Genomic DNA, 16,654 nt, shown 5'->3' on the forward strand with positions numbered 1-16,654 from the left:
GTTATGGTTTAAATTTATTTTTAAGCAAGACTGACATCCTGAGGTTAGCTGGAAAGACATTTTGTTAGCTTCAATTACCAAAAGTTAGTCTTAAACTGACGCTGCTAACATCTACCTTTGATACCTCCTTGATCCTTGAAGGATTCAAACATGGAATCACAACTTTACTGCAGTACTTTGGAGGTTCAGTGTAACTTTAGCATCAAACAAAACTGATTTGTATTACATCTGAAGACTGATGATACATAAATAGGCATGTAAAGTGCAGAGAACTCTGGTGCATCAGTTCTGAGGATGTAGAAGTGTTTCATGGTACTTTTTCATCCTTCTGAGCATTTGTAACTGAAGCTAGATTTCTGGGGCTATACCTGTCAAATTTAAGTACTTTCTCTGTACAATTCCATCACTATTGTGTAAAATGGGATATTCTGGGTGCCACCACCTCTTCTTAAGAGCCCTCTGAAGGCACATCAGAGACACATGGAGGGGAAGCTTTTATTTTACACAAATGTCATCCTCAGGGGTTACAGGCAATGATTTAGTGACTTGACCTTTTATTATCTTTTATTTTCCAGATTACATGGAAGAGCAATCAGTAAAGATAATTTTAAGAATGTATTTTTCAAAGAAACATGTATCCACTGGGTAAGAAATGTACTGCTTGCACATGTAAGCCTAACTGCTAAGGATTTCTTAAAATGGCAGAATAAAGATTGACTTTGGTTTGCCATAAATCTCTCTCACACCATAACTTATATGAATCACTTGAGGACAGCACAATTCACAGTGTCATACATAAGCCAAAGTCTCATTTGATGCTTACAAATGGCATACAGGTTTTGACATTTAATAAAAAACTATTTCATCTGTAGCACAAAATGGAAGTACTCACTGATATCATCTTCATGATAAATGACAGAGTGGAATGGGAGGTTTCTGTCCTTTATGTATCTCTCTGCTGGCTCAATATAAAAGGTCCCACTGTGAGTTTGGATGAATCCTTCAAATTTTCCATCGATAACAGACCCATGAGTAAAACTTCCCTGCTCACCTGTTAAGGGACAAAGTGTATCAGTTCTTTTATACCCTTCAAAAATCCTTTTTAAGACTAAGATTATCCATCAGTGAGACAAACAGTTACAGCAAAATCACAGGCACTAAGTTCAGCAGCTTCCCAATCAGATGCTTAAATGAAATGTTTAAAAAGCATACAAGGAAGAATTCAGCTCTCTATTTTAAAGCTGGTACACACACAGCAATGTCTAATTCTGTAGTCAAATCCTATCCTTAAACATCCGATCATACAATTAGAAATAATAAATAATAAAATCAGAGCATATACAGAACTTTAAAAGCTTTCAAAGAAAGACACATTCAAGACATTCATTTTTTTCTTTAAGCATAATGCTCTTAAAACTGTAGGTGGGTTCAAACCTAGCATAGACTGAATTTGTATTTGTAACAGTAACAATCAGGAAAAGTACAACTGTCAAAGTTTAATCACTGACTCTTACAACATAGATGAAAGATTACTCTGCTAAAAGCATGTTTATATACTCCTCCATTGGGCAAAGCTCAGAATCACACTATGAAAAAGCCTTCTGACCTACTCCAAATGAGTGGTAAATTGGTCTGCCTAGATGCATATGAAGCCCTGTGTTTATTACTTTTCAAAGTTGAAAATGCTCACTTCAACACTGCAGAAAATGGCTTAGAAAGACCTTCAGGAAAACCAAACAGTATAAAGAAGGGCAGAGTAAATCTTAATCCCTGTCTTCTTTCCATCTGCTTTTAATTCTGTATGTCCTCTTCATTTTTAATCAATTTTATCTTTTGTATTTACTAAAATCAGATATATTATCCTTAGTGATGGTAACTCTATATTCCTTTTATTCCTTTAAACTAAGAATGGCACCTGATTTCCTTTTTCTACAATGCATACAACTTTTATTTTTTTAATGCATCAGACTTCCATGAAGAGTATGTTTATAAACAGATTTGAAATTCAAGTTTATAGCTATGAAAATTATTAGATAAAATACTCATTTAAGTGTGACCCATATATTAAAGCAGATGCGAGTTTAAATGTGTTAGATGCATTATTAAAGTTTAACAATAATCTAATTAAACAGACACTAATTTTCTCCAGGTGCTACTAGAAAGTTACTGTTTAAAATTGCTGCACTTTCTTCCATTTTAAAGTGTTATACTTACCATAAATGTGTCCAGTGTAAATATGGGAGGTATCATAATCAATTACTTGGTTCGATATTTCTACTTTAAAGTCATCACTAAAAAGAGATGTATCTCTCTTCATTCGAAGGTTGAATTGTCTAAAATGAATAAAACAAGATAGTAAATTGGCTTTGAGCTTCAGCTACAAGAGCACTAAATAAAATACTTCAAAATGACATTTTGTGCAAACAATTTGCAGACCTTTTAAAATTTATCTGTAGAAAATGTTTTTACTGTACAGGAATTAGACCAGAGCCTAGAAGGATTTTTAAGGCAAGATTCTTCAGGTGTTTTTCATATAAGTAGCTAAATTTACAAGACTTAAGCCAGAAAACACATTAGACTTAAACACATAATTCTAAAATGCTGACTTGGACTATACACTTGTTCCCAGTCCTTCAGAAGACACTTGAATAGTTTAGGAAAAATGCAACTATTTTACTTCACAGCACTTTGAAGCAGAACAGATAAAACCAGCTTTTACTTACTTTATTTCCATTGATAACACTTAAGATTTAAACAATGTAATTGAAATGCAGGTGAGTTAATCAGTGTTTCAATTGAAAGTCAAAAAATAAGATGGGCAACAACAGCTAATAAAAATACTCAAACTGGCAGAGTTATATGAACAACTATGCAAACAGCTCTATTCATGAAATGATTGGGTTCATTTGCAACACTACGTACTTTAATGCAAATCCTCTGCCAATCTTTGTATCAAACAGCTTGCTTGTATGACAACAGGAGTTTCATTCAAGCATAACTGAAGTGTTTTTAAATACCTGATATTATATGAATTCATACTGTGACAACCGTTAGCTTGCTTCAGAATTTCCTTTGGTATTCTCTTAAATTTTGCATAAACATTTGTGCAAATACAGATCATGAAGTTGTGGAAATTTCAGCCATTCTGATTTTAGTCTTGATTTTCTTCCTATCTTTTTCTTTCTCCGCACAATGATGAAATTGAAGGAATATTACAGTTATGTCACCAATTTGTTACACAAAAGGTAACTCTGATAAGTCATCAGAGTACATCTGGGTTAGAGTCTTCATCTAAAAACCATGACCAGCAGAGCTCACCTTCACAGTGAAAGTTGGTATCCAAGTACGCTACCAACAAAATAACCCAGGCAATTGAGAGCCACAGTGTAAGGTTGATTAAATCTAGTTACTTTTTACTAATGAGCATACACAAAGTGTATCTTCAGTCTCCACCTCCACATTAAATATGACATCAGAGTTATAAGCATCTTGAAACATTAAGATGTACATTAAGATGCAAACTTCAAGATGAAAAAAAAGAGCCTGGGAAGGGCTGCAGTGACTCATGTTGACTATTCAGTCATGCAAACAGCATTTCACAATCAAACTGTGTTTGTTATTACTGCCACAGTGTTAATAAAGCTTCAAAGCACGAACTCTCCTCTGGCAATGTGTCACAGGTTTCTACCACCAGGGTATGAAACTCGGAGATGTGGCTGTAGACAGGGAAGGTTGAACTTCAGCAGTTCCCTGGGACTGAGGCTTTGTGCCAAGCCCAGCAGTGCTCCTACCACAGTTCCAGTATAAATGTATTTTATGAGGAAGACTCTCCTGTGACAAAGGAAGGAACAGTTCACTGTGCACCCGGATACTGGCATCACTGAGAGACAGAAATAAAAATCATTGTTCTTCAAGTTTGTGTTTTTACTACCTCTGCCACAACAGCCCTTTGGTAACCCAGAGGTCCGTGAGGAAGAGAAAGTAACACCAACAAACAACCCAGAGACACAGGGTAGGACTGAATGCTCCAAGATTACCCAACAATTTTTTTGAGGGTGGGGTGATGGGCAGTGTGGAGACTTGAAGCCACTTCATGTGGCTCTCCTGGGCAGAAGTTAAAAATGAGGAGGTAGAAAGAAATTAAGACCAACACCGATGAGAACAGGACAAACTTCATTTAAGTACTGAAAAAAGTTATACTTGCTTTGGATGTAACACACTGCTCAGGGTGTTACATAGATTTGAGCTCCTCTCCTTATTTCCACATTGCTACATAATAAACACTACAGATTCTAACCCATGCTGTCTTTTATTTCTTTAAATAAAATTAGCTGTATTTGCAGGATTAGAGAACTCTTTTAAATACAAAAAAGTCTCAGCTGTGCTACAAACTAACAATTTTCTATTTGATTTTTTAACTTGGTTAAACTATTAGATAACCTGATCACCTGTCAGCTATTTTTAAACAGGTCTTTTCTTAGTAATTCAAACATGCTTGATGAGAACAATAAGAATGAGGATTGTCATTCTGGACTGTTCACCTTCTTAATAACAAAAAATAGACAAATATTTCTTTATTTCCCCCCCCACCAAAGGAAGGAAGAGACAACTTGGGACTGTGGGGAAGAAAGGGGCTGGGGAGGGTGGAGGAGTAAACAAGCATCTATTCATGTCTACTTCTAATAATTAACAGCTTTAACACATCACCAAACTTCAAACATAAATTCTACCCAGGCTTAAATCCAGTAACTTCAGGACTCTTCTGAGGACAGGAGACTCCGGGGAAGTTAAACAAATCTGTCTCTATCATTACTGAATATGGTTTCTGAGCTAGCCACAATGGAAGAAACAAGAAGCTTCACATAAGCCTTTGGCAATTACAATTTCTACAGCAAGCACCAAGTTCTCAGTACAAACTAAGCTATTCCTTAGCCTAGCTACACACCAGGCAGAAGATTAACTAATTTCAGAAAAATGCATCTTTTATTTACACACTTTCTACCTCACAAAGACACTTCCCAGCAGCAGTGATCCCTAGAATAGAATTAAATCAATGAAGACCAAGTTTTGACCTTGCTCATTTGTTACTGCTTCTGTCTTCCACAGATCTGAAAATTGATGTGGTAAAGAGAACACTACTTAGTTACTGTGTGGTTGCCCATCTGCTTGTAGACAGAATTTTGGTAAAACTTTTATATCTGTACACACATCTAAAATTACATAATCTGCTTTGATAATAAACTACATCTTACATATCAATGGCAGTACCCAAAAGGCTATAAAGAGGTAGATTTCTATTTCTCTAGCTTACCTCAGGGAGACTATGTCCAATTTGCAAGTAACACAGCAATTCAGACATAATTAAAGAAAAATTATAGTTGAGAGCACCACATTAGCTAAGACCCAGTACTTTCCCAGGGGCTCAAGTTACGTTGATCCTATGCTCTAATCAGGGTAAGTACTTGGAAAAAAAAAAAAAGGCAAGCCATGTTTATATTCTGACAACTTTTGATAAAGAGTATATAAAGGCTTAGATGCTAGAGTTAATGCCTAATCTATTATTCCATTTCTTTTTAACATGAGTTACTTTCTAAGATCAGTGATTTCACCACAACACAGTGTCCAATACATTGGGTCACTGGCACCAAGCCTGCAGACTTTCACAAAACTGGCAGACAAAGCTCTTATCTGGCATACAGAAAGGGCACTTGGTACTTTCCCTTTTCTGCCTTTCCTCACTCAAAATGCTGCAACTGGTGACAGGCTCACAGAATCATTAAGTGACCAGGGGAGACTGTGGAGAAAAGAGAAAGGGAAAAAAGGAGATGGAGGAGTTACTGCACAGCTGAAAGAAGTGGCTGGGGAAAGGAAACCGAAGGGGACGAGTTGGCAGCAGTATGTAATATGACTTCTGTACAAGGAGAGTCCATTTTTAGGTTCACAGTCTCTTCTTCCCAGTAGGAACCAGAAAAATCTCGCAGCCGTGGCTCCATCAGCCTCCTCACAAGTCAGCATCTAGAAAACACTGTTCTGCTTGAGGTGCAAGTCTTTTATCCTTACTTTTCCCACCTACAAGCTCAAAAACTCTCTTTTTGAAAAAATGGAAAGGGGGGATCTATAAATGGACGGGGATAATTTTCTAACTGCTTCCACGAGGCATCCCACAATCTACTCAGCTCCCACAAGACTGTCAAACTCATTCCAGCTCTGAACTATAGTAAACAGAAGGCAGCTTAACAACTTAATGCTGGATTTATACTACCAACCATTCTACAGAACCATCCCACTTCCAAATTTTTTTCATTGTTTTAACTTACTACTAAACCCACACAACCTACTTTACCACTTAAATGATAATTCCCACAGTCCTGCTACTTACACTAAAGAAAACTTATCTTTGAATGATAGGGTCTCCAGGTTTATCACTCTCTGATCCACCTAGATGCACACATGATCATCCCCTAGTAAGTATTTACGTAATCCCAGCCTCCACAGTATTTCACCACTCAGCCATCCCAGCTGGAATGCTTGCAACTGAAGCTTGTTTTCCATTAACACCTCTAGGATAATACTTGTGGTTATTCAGATGTCTCTCCTGACCTTCAGAAGTCAGACTTGCTCAACTTGGTATTCTAGAACACTACAATGAGTGTGCAGCCTTCATTCCAAAGCATTTGCCACTGATTACTCTTGATATACATAGCTGCAAACACAAGGCAGCTCAGATAACAGAAACCATCCAAGTAGGATTACACGAAGCTGCCTGTTGGCTAATTTACACTCTAATAAAGTACCTCTCTGTCCTGAAGAGGACAGTGTACAGATTTTAAAGGCAGAACAGCCTTTACCCAAGGTTGACATTTTTTTCCCTTTCAGTAAAGCTTCTTTAGGAAGTTCAGTACAGAGTCAACTATCTGGTTTCCTGTTTAGTGAAAATAACCTTCCCATTTGTATTTACATAAAGTTGACTATTTATATGCAATGCCATGTTCTAACAAAAACAAGATATCAAAAATCAGAAAACAGGTGAAGATGTACTAGAATAAAAGCACAAGCAAAGTTACTACATGAATTCAAACTATGAAAGCAGGAAAGAATGTTTCTTAGTTAAACAAGTAAAGACAGAAGATAAATCCACTAGCTGATAATATGAGCACATAGCTTAGGTACATTCATTGAAATATGCTGCTATCCCTTTGAAGAACATGACTTTCTCAGAACATGGCTATGTCTACTAAAGTTTGCTGGCCAGGGAATAGAGCTGTAAACCATTAATACCAATTTCTGCAGCAGAGTGCAAATGCTGCACCTTGGCTGGGCTGTCCCACCAGTCCAACATCACTGTACCAGGTATCTCCAGACACACCCAAGTCAAACATCAAATGCCTTTTTCCTGAGGGCTACACATAGTCCAGCTCACTGTATTTAAACTCATAAAATGCAAGACATTTAAGCCACAGATTCAGTCTCTAGAATTTTTTAGCTTCATTTCAGTTAAAAAACGTGTAAGAGCTTAGGACTCTGCTTCCCAATTCTCTGCAAGATAAAACTGCTTTACCTACAAGCACCAGCATAGGGTGGATTTGGTTTGGGTTGGGTTTTTTTATTTTGTTTTGTTTTTGACAAAACAGGTGTAGGAAGTGACACCTGATTCACAGGCATCTTGTCTGATAAGTTACCTGTCAAGGTATATGACTTTAGAGGTACAATAGATAGGTAATGATTGCCACAGAGCAGTGAATAATACTAAAAAGACTACAGAAGGAACTAAAGACATCTAAAGACATCAATTTCTTTTAGTTTTCAAATTCTGGACAGCCTAAAATGAGATGCAGTAAGTGAATCTTGAAAAAAAATTCACTTAGTAAAATTCATGAAAATAGTTTTCCTAAGTCTCACAAAGCCAATCAGTAAGTTCTATTTGATGACCACTAAACCAACCTATCTAAGAAGTTGAGCTGTTCAGGGGTGTGTTTAAGTGCACATGGAACTGAAAGAGACATAACATATATTTTCAGATTAGTCCAGTAATACTGAATCTGCTTTTTGTTCTGACAGGCTCATAGAACATAGCAGACAGACCCATTTCATGAGTTGAGCACTGTGCTGTATGCATAATATAAAAAGTACTTAAATTAAATGCCATAAAAAAAGAACATCTAGTGTAATAAAAACCTTAATTTGGCAATATAAAGTCTTCTTCAATGCAAGAGTAACTAGCTGGGTTACTTCTGTCCATCTCAGCATGGCAGCATGCTCAAAATGCCACTTTTAAAATTCAGCTTATCAAGTATTATTTCTCTGCAGGTATCCTCCTTTGTTTTCATAACCTACTCAAATATGGCCAACAATTACCTTGTTTAAACACATTTACCAGCTCTGAATAATGAGGGCAATATGAAGGATTACAGATTACTACAGAATCCAGAATTTAAAAAAAAACCCCTCAGACTTAATTAAGAACTGAAATTTTGTGGTCCACAGTTTTTCTATAATGACCATGTACAGACCATACACTCCTACAAACATGTCTGAACAACTTACAGTATTTCTTAAAAAAAAAAAAAGGTAAAAACCTACAGAAAAACGTAGCTCAACTGTAAAACATCTGCAAAAAATTCTCAGTGTATCTTTAATTTGATAATAAGCAGGTGTTATCATGTGTTCAAGTACCACTTGAAAATTCAACTGTTCACTCAAGATGTGTGGGCACCTTCCCAAGCAAGAGTCATCAACTAATCTAGGAGTAGTGAAAGTGGGTGTGGATGGACAATTAACAGGACCAAGCAAAGAACTAGAAAGCACAAGTTACTAGTAATGTATTAAATAAAAAGTTCACTGAAAAAATAGTTAAACAATACACAGACATATTTTTTCCCTTCTGAATGCATCAGCATCTCAGGAATTCCCAGTTTTGTCACTTGATAAAGAAGTACAGTCAGAATACCAGACACCATCCAAGTTTCATAAGCTCTGTCCTCAAAATCACTATGAAGTATCCAGCATATTTCTGACATTCTATGGTGGATAGGAATTCAGGTCAAGATATTCTATGATTAATATATTTCAAATGTTTATACTGAAAAAGGGAAGAAAACTTTCCAGTTTCTCTGCAGGGGAAGAGTTGTGTCCAGTAAGTGAACAAGTGCACGTTCACATTTTGTGATCAGCTGAAAACTGTGCACAAAAGCCAAATGTCAGTTTAACTGATGTTTCAACTTTCTTTTTGAAACTACTGACATTACCTTGACATGCAAAAGGGAGTTACTCTTTTCAAAATGCTTCACTGTATCTCAAGCCAGTGCCTTGGATCTCAAGGCATTGCTCTTCCTTGAATCAGTCCATGTATTTTGGGGAGTGTGTCTCTGCTGTTTTGAGTTTTGAAGGGCTGTGGGGTGGGCTCAAGAACTGTTTTATACTAACCAAGTTGCTGGTATTAATTCTGTGCACTCGTTAACTTTGTGTGAACCTTCCCTGGACTCAAAGGGCACCTTAAATTAACTCACACAAGAACCCTCAATATGAACTGGCATGTGGAAGAGCTCTGATCTGCAACCAGGATCGTTTGAAACCTTCATATTCCTTCCAAGTTGAAGCGTTACAGAAATAAGCACATTCTGCACCACTGGGGAAGCAATAATGCCAATTAATCTAATACACGGTTTATTATTAAAAAGAATTAATAAGGATTTGTAGCTTAGTTTCAGCAATTATAATTGTCCTACTAAGTTTGTATTTCAGCATTGAATAGTGTGGCTGGTTCAGTCTAGTTCATTGCATTTACGATAACAAGTTGTATTTTATATTACCAAACAACAAAGATTTTGAAAAATTTCTATTCTGAGCAGTATATTGTGTGGCATCCAACTTTCAGAAGAAAGTTAAACAGACAAGGTTTCTCAGTGATGGCATATTATACATTCATTTGTAGAATTACTGAGTCTGCTGTGAAAAAAGGTAGCTTTGGATTTAATTCCAGTAAAATTCCATTCCATTTAATTCCATCATTTCAGTATCTAGTTCATTTTTAAACTGTCAGCCCATAGTAAAGTGGTCCCTTTAACTTGGTATCAATATGTAATATTTGAACTGTGTTTTTATTTTTTCCTTTTTCAACAGAAGGCTACTACGAGATACAGTTCTTAAATCCAAACAGCCTACTGAAAAGAACAGATGCTACTTACACACTCCTAAAACACTGCTAGCTGCCAGCCGTTTTCTGGACAATGGAACTGTAAGTTTGACGAATGCTTATCTGGCATATGTCAGCACTGCCATGGAAGAGGCTGGTACTGCAGCCTCCCTCTAGCACTGCTGCTTAGCTCTGCACTCTTTCTTCTTACAGCAAATTTGCCTCTGCACTGAACAGAAGAACCAATTAACCTCACTGGAAAATAAGCAGCCAGATCCCTTTCCCATCCTGAGTGGCCACGTGAGCAGCAGGTGCTTCCTTTGGCACACACCAAAGATTAAGTTCAGAAGTTCCAACTGGTCACAGACACAGCCTGAGAACCACTGGCCCAGCCTCACTCACTGCTGCCAGCAGAGCAGGGCAGTGAATGTTAGGACAGCTTTTCCATTGTTCCCTGCCTACCAAATGCAGCCATTTCATCAGAATCCAAATCAAAATACAAGACTGTCATCTCAGTCTTCATAAGTAGAAGCTGTTTACTGATTTATTACGTTAAGGGGATGCAAGCTGGACAGCTGGGTGCCATAAACCACTACACCTGAACAAATCCTAACAGATCATTTGGTAAAAGGCCATTCAAAAAAGATTTCAGAATCTCAACTCTCATGTTGATTGAATAACTTTAAGTTTCTGTATTTAAATACCACAGCACTTTAAATAGTATCTAAATAGTTTGAGTGTTTTACAAAAGCTTTATTTCCTACCTTCACACAAAGTAACTCAAATACTTGATAGAAAGGTTTTACTTTTGTCCTTCTCAGTGATAACATAAATCACTTAGTTATTCACAATAAACCAGCTGCAACTGCAAAAAGCCAATCCTATTTATACAGCTTCTCAAACTGCTACACACCTTCAAAGCAAACAGACTCTGTGAAGCAAAACTCAATTCACTTGATCCTTCCTTCATATTTCAAGCAAAATGAAAATATTTTGTAAGAACACATCCAAATTGATTAACAGGAACTTTGAACTAAATTTACATCCCGTCAACTACCCTCTCTTTGGCAGGAAGCATTAGATGTACCACAGGACACTACCAAAATCCTGAATTATGGACTAGTTTGACCTTACAGTCAGTTTCCAGTCAGCCTCCTTAGTTAATAATGGATTTGTGCCTCAAACCATAGGGATTTAGGATCAATTCCACATACAAACAACATGAATAACAGTAGCTGTTATCAAAGTATTTATAAACCTGATTGACTAAAATCTGGTCTCCTCTGTGAAGTAAGAGCAGAGATTTTTTTAGACCTCATTATCCTGGGTGTAACTGCCATTTTTACAGGAGAAGGATGTTCAACCCACCCTCACACCACAAAGAGAACTCAGAGGCTAAGCTAGCAGCTCACTCTTACAGAAGATTATTATAGATCTTTACCAGTGACAAGATGAACCTGCTCAAGTGGCCTGACATGTGGCCTGCCCCCAGAAAGAATGGTCTCATCCTTCTTATATCACTCCTTCAAGTCACACTGATTTTTTTTTTCAAATAATTTCTAGACAGATTAGTTCCCAGCTGCTATTCCTTGCATGGCTTCAACATCAGCAGTGTTAGCACAAGGATGATGCTGGGAATGTGGTTAGGCCTGTTTCTCTCTGCAGCAGGGCACACTTCAGTGAGCCAAAATTATCCTCCAGCCTGCAGCTTAGAAGTGGCAGCATTAAACTCCAACTTCACTGCCTTGCAACCTTGCTGGAGATTAAAAAGTAGAGAGGTTTACACTGTGAGGAACCTCTGAAGCATTCTACTCTGCAGTCTTGTTTATTAGAACAATTTAATAGGCAAAACTAGAGACTGCCAGTGAAGTTACAGAGACAGCAGCACTATGACTCTTCTTTAAACAATAAAATTCCTTGGACTAAAAATCACACTTGAAAACATGGTTTTAAGGACAGGACTTCAAATTCAGGATTTGGGTTGTAGTTCTAAGGCATTTAGAAATACAACCCTAATGCTGACCTTCTGGGAGCATGCACTGAAATTCAGTCATTACATCATAAACGTCCAGGAACAATACTTCATTCCCTGAAGAAATTACAAGCTAGCCCCAAAACAAAACACTTACTCATAAAACAACATCCCAAACAGATTCAGGAGACTCGGGTTTACTTTTTTTTTGTTAAACTCCTTTTGTTTCTACGTATGACTAACAATTATTATCAAGTTCTGAATACTTAAATTGCAACTGAAATAACAAGAAAAACAAGGGCATTGCACATCCCTGAAATATATTAAAGAGAGTGGTGCTGCAAAGGAGGGAGTCATAGAAACTGAGATACAGACACAAATATTTTAACTTTCTTCCTATTTCTCCTGGGTTAAACAAAAACCAGGCAAGTCTAAATTGCAATGAGATCTTCCTCAGAGAAAACCTATAAATTATCCTTCAGTTGGTCAGACTGAATATCTAACTTTTGTGCTGGATCTTACATGTCATGCAAGGCAAAGCATGTCTTGTAACAGTAATCATCTTTCCCCATGTCAAATAACTTCTTAATTTCACAATAGCACAAAAAATCAGGTAACACTAGTACACACAAGACAGAATATTTTTTGGCCTATTTTGTAGCTTCAAATGCAATTTGAAATGTTACTTTTTATCAATTAAATCTCCTGAGGCACTTTGGTGCAATTCTTGAAAAACACAAAAAAACTACAAAGAAAAAAACAAACAAACCTATATGGAACACAAAACTACATTATAAACTCAGAATCAACTATCATTCTGTTACAAGTATGATTCAATTATTTAAGCTTCAAAGTGCATTAATAGTTACCATCAGATATTTGAAGAAGAGCTTGCAAGTCACAATCTCATACCTAAACTGGACATGAGAGAAAATCCCTCATAGAAACTGTAAACAGTGCAATGTAGTGTATTCCAACTAATGTTATTCTGGTAGTTGTATTTCATCCTTTACATTTCACTGCTAATAAAACACATATGAATAAAATATTTAAAACAAACACCTTTTAAAAAGACACTAACCTTCCATGAGCATGAAAATCTAGGCGCAGGAACTGCTCTTCATGTGATACTGCTCTTTTGGCACGCTGGTGTTTTTGGTGTAACAAATCCACATCGTAGGACAGTCCTTCATAGTGTCTAATGTACTTATTTAGAGGATTTCCATACTGGCCTGAAAAATAAGATAAAATAAGATAAGTAAGGTTATAACTATACTACCAGGCATGGCAGACCTGTGGTGCAAAGCAGTTGGTAGCAAGGACCCAGATTCTACATCATATCCATTTTAACTTATTTTTCTCCTTTGCACACATCAGATTCATTCTACTCCAGTCCCACAGAGTAGAATGACATACAATCTGCAGCTACAAGTGCATCAGATGAACCTTGGAAAGCATCTTCCACTTGAATTTCAATCAAAACAAGTATAGTTCATTTACTCCAGAACTACTCCACAAAGCAAACCATACCGCTCTCAACAGGAATGCTTGAGAGATGTTTCAGAAAGGCACTCCTGATTCAAAATAAGAAGAGCAACAGCTGAATAGCTTTCTTCAGGTTCCCTGAAATTGTGTTTCCAACTTCACTCTGCAGTCATGACACCACAATATCTGCTCGGAATGTCTGTATTCTACATGTGAAATACCCAGGGAAATTAAGAACAAATCATGCCATGTAGCAACACATTTTACATCACATGGAAAAGTTTTTAAAAATATATCTCCAGAGATGTAGATTCAGTTCAGTCTATTTTGCACAATTCCTTCTCGGGTAATATTTATGACTCATGTTAATATGAGTTCATGGCAGAAAATGATGAAGATTTTGACCTTCCTATCCTGCTGGAGGAAGAGACACTAATCACCAAAAACACCCCTAAACACAGCTTGTGGAGAAAACCAGCAGAACTCTGAATTATACAAGAACAAAAATCAGTATCTCATAATCAACTTCAAACCAACCTAAATGTGAGTTCTCAGGGACTACATGTGGTATTTTTCTTCAGATATCTAAAAAGATGACCAAGTAAACTAATAGTTTCAGATGCATTGCTTGCATTTAGCAGCCATGTGCATAAGATAATACTGCTGTATCTATTTAAAATTCAATTAATGCTATACTGCAGAGAAATCACATTCAAATTTCCTCACAGTACTGTAGGCTTTGCAAATGTTGACTCTTCATTGTTAACTGCAAATACAGTCCAATAACAAAACTTCATTCTAATTTCCTCTCACTCTTGGTCTCAAAATACAAGTCCATTCTCATTCAGCTTTCCAGAAAGCAAAGCATCTTAGGCATCTTAAAATGTTTAAGATGTGCAGTTCAAGAAAGTCCACATTAATTCTAATCCCAGTAAGACACAGGACCATTACAGAGTTTCAGTAACTAGCAGAAGTTTTGAGGATGCAGGATGTTGTCTGTGTCAGTTGTTTCTCTCATCACTTCCAACATAATCCCTCCAAAATGAACCATAACAACTCCAATGACCCAAAAACTTTATAAACCAAGCCAGACTGGCCTGAGAGCATGCACAATATACATGTGCCTGACTGAGATACACGCTTTCCAGTTCCAGCTGTATGACCCAGAAGTGTCAACACTAAAGGAAACAAGCTTCAAAATTAACTGATACAGGCTAAAACTTAAAAATTTTAATTGTTAAATGAACCTGAATCTAGAATACAATCTTAGTAACTTGCTTTAAGAACTTGATCAAAACTAGAGAGTAAGTACACTGCAGAATGTGTAAACTTCCGTGCTTCAGAATCATCTTTAAATTTTCTGTGGCAGGAAGCTTTTAATAATGCACTCCTTAAATTGTTACAGACCATTTTTCTTCTCAGTATTGCAAGGTATGCTTTGAACAGCTTCAGGCACCCAGAAAAAAAGTTTTGAAATGTAACAACTTACAGAAGACCCAGTAACACTTGGAATTCTATCCAGGTCTCATGACCACGTGAAGAGATGAGAGACAGCATTTAACTGAGTCACAAAGAATAGTTTTTAAGTGCTAACTACTGTGACAAGGCAGCAAAAGACTACTGACATTAGAAGTTTTATAACTGTTCTCTCTACTAAGGAAAAGCAGAGAGGGTTTTAAGCAAAGATCTTTCTTCTTAACAACAACAAAAAAAAAAGAATACACTTGGTATAATCAAATAGGGAAACAACACTTTTCCCTTTCTCCAAAACTTAAATAACTCCTTATGTTTTAAGAACTCTCATAGCAAACACTTAATACAAACACTCCTGCTGCTCTCTTCTTGTTTAAGCAGAGCAGCTGCTTATCACCTAGAGCATTATGGCTTCTCCAAAAAGGGACTTAAAGCTTCAAAATTAATATTTTTACTTCCAGAAGCCTCTATAACATCAACATTGCTACAGTGTTCAAAGTCTGCAACTGATCACACTCTCCTTCTAATCAAACCTATCAAAATGGATTATCTTCTCCACAAAGGTATCTTAATAAGTAGCTCAACCTTGGTAACACAAGAATCTATAGAGGATTCTGAGGCAAAAGTTCATTAAACTGGAAGGGAAACTTCACTGAGGTACTTGAGGCACTGCTGGCTCCAGTTTCTGTAATTAGAAGACGGCATCAAAAAGGAAGAAGTCTATCCCAGAATCTGGAAGTAGCACACCCCAAGAAATCCTTATGACAGGACATACCACATCCCAACCTCTGTTACAAACTACTGCCGTTATTTTCTGTAGAAGAAAAACTAGGGCCTTGGGTTTTTTTAACAAAGATTGCATGACAAAGATCTTTTCAATTATAGATACAATCAGGAAGCCCGCAGTAAGAAACACTGAACCATGAACACCTAAACGTAGTTTATGGGAACTGCTCTACAAATTCCATGTGTCATGTTGCCATCAACTAAACAAAGACAGGGTGATGCCGTTCCAGGCAATCTGGTGGAATAAAACAACATTACACTTCACCTGAACACTAAGCCAGGAGACAGAAAGCTATCAGGATACAGACATCAGAGTGACAAGGCGATGGCTTTTGAACTTGACAGTATAGTCTTCTAAAGACTTGCTAAACTAGATGTGGCATTTCCTATGACAAATTCCCTGCAGGAATGAAGCTTTCCTCTCACAGGCTTACTTTAAACAGAATCAGGCAGAGCGTTTAGGCAAATGTCTCAGTTTGCCAGTCCCTGTGAAACATGTTTTGTGTATGCAGATATACAACTAACTCCTCAGGATCCCCAGAGAGCTGTGAATATCTTCAGTTGCTGTTGCTGTGAACAAACAAATCCCCCTGGACAGGTACAGAGTGTGAGGCATGTACTCTCACCTTCTAACCAGCCTTATGCAAAGGCTAAATTGGATCATCCATGCGATTTGAGCTGTAAGCTTCCCGGCACAAGGCGAGCGAGCACATGTAGCAGTTGTTTGGTGGTATGTGCTAAAGGAGTCCCTGCTCGGTATTTCCCCAGAGGAAACCATGAAGAGCTTCTCCCCCCAGACAAACCCT

General features: G+C 37.2%; 1 protein-coding gene across 1 annotated transcript in view; it reads right to left on the reverse strand.

Annotated features, from left to right (window-relative positions):
- The window catches only part of ADAM10 (ADAM metallopeptidase domain 10), a 41,315-nt gene that overhangs the window by 19,543 nt on the left and 5,118 nt on the right, over positions 1-16,654 (reverse strand). Inside the window, exons 2-4 of the mRNA XM_063412462.1 lie at positions 13,186-13,336; positions 2,215-2,333; positions 893-1,051 (exon numbers count right to left, since the gene is read on the reverse strand). Coding sequence (XP_063268532.1) covers positions 893-1,051; positions 2,215-2,333; positions 13,186-13,336 — 429 coding nt within the window. The remainder of the gene's footprint in view (positions 1-892; positions 1,052-2,214; positions 2,334-13,185; positions 13,337-16,654) is intronic.

The sequence above is a fragment of the Prinia subflava genome, chromosome 15 (genome assembly GCF_021018805.1).
Source record: "Prinia subflava isolate CZ2003 ecotype Zambia chromosome 15, Cam_Psub_1.2, whole genome shotgun sequence".
In the NCBI taxonomy this organism is placed as follows: Eukaryota; Metazoa; Chordata; class Aves; order Passeriformes; family Cisticolidae; genus Prinia; species Prinia subflava.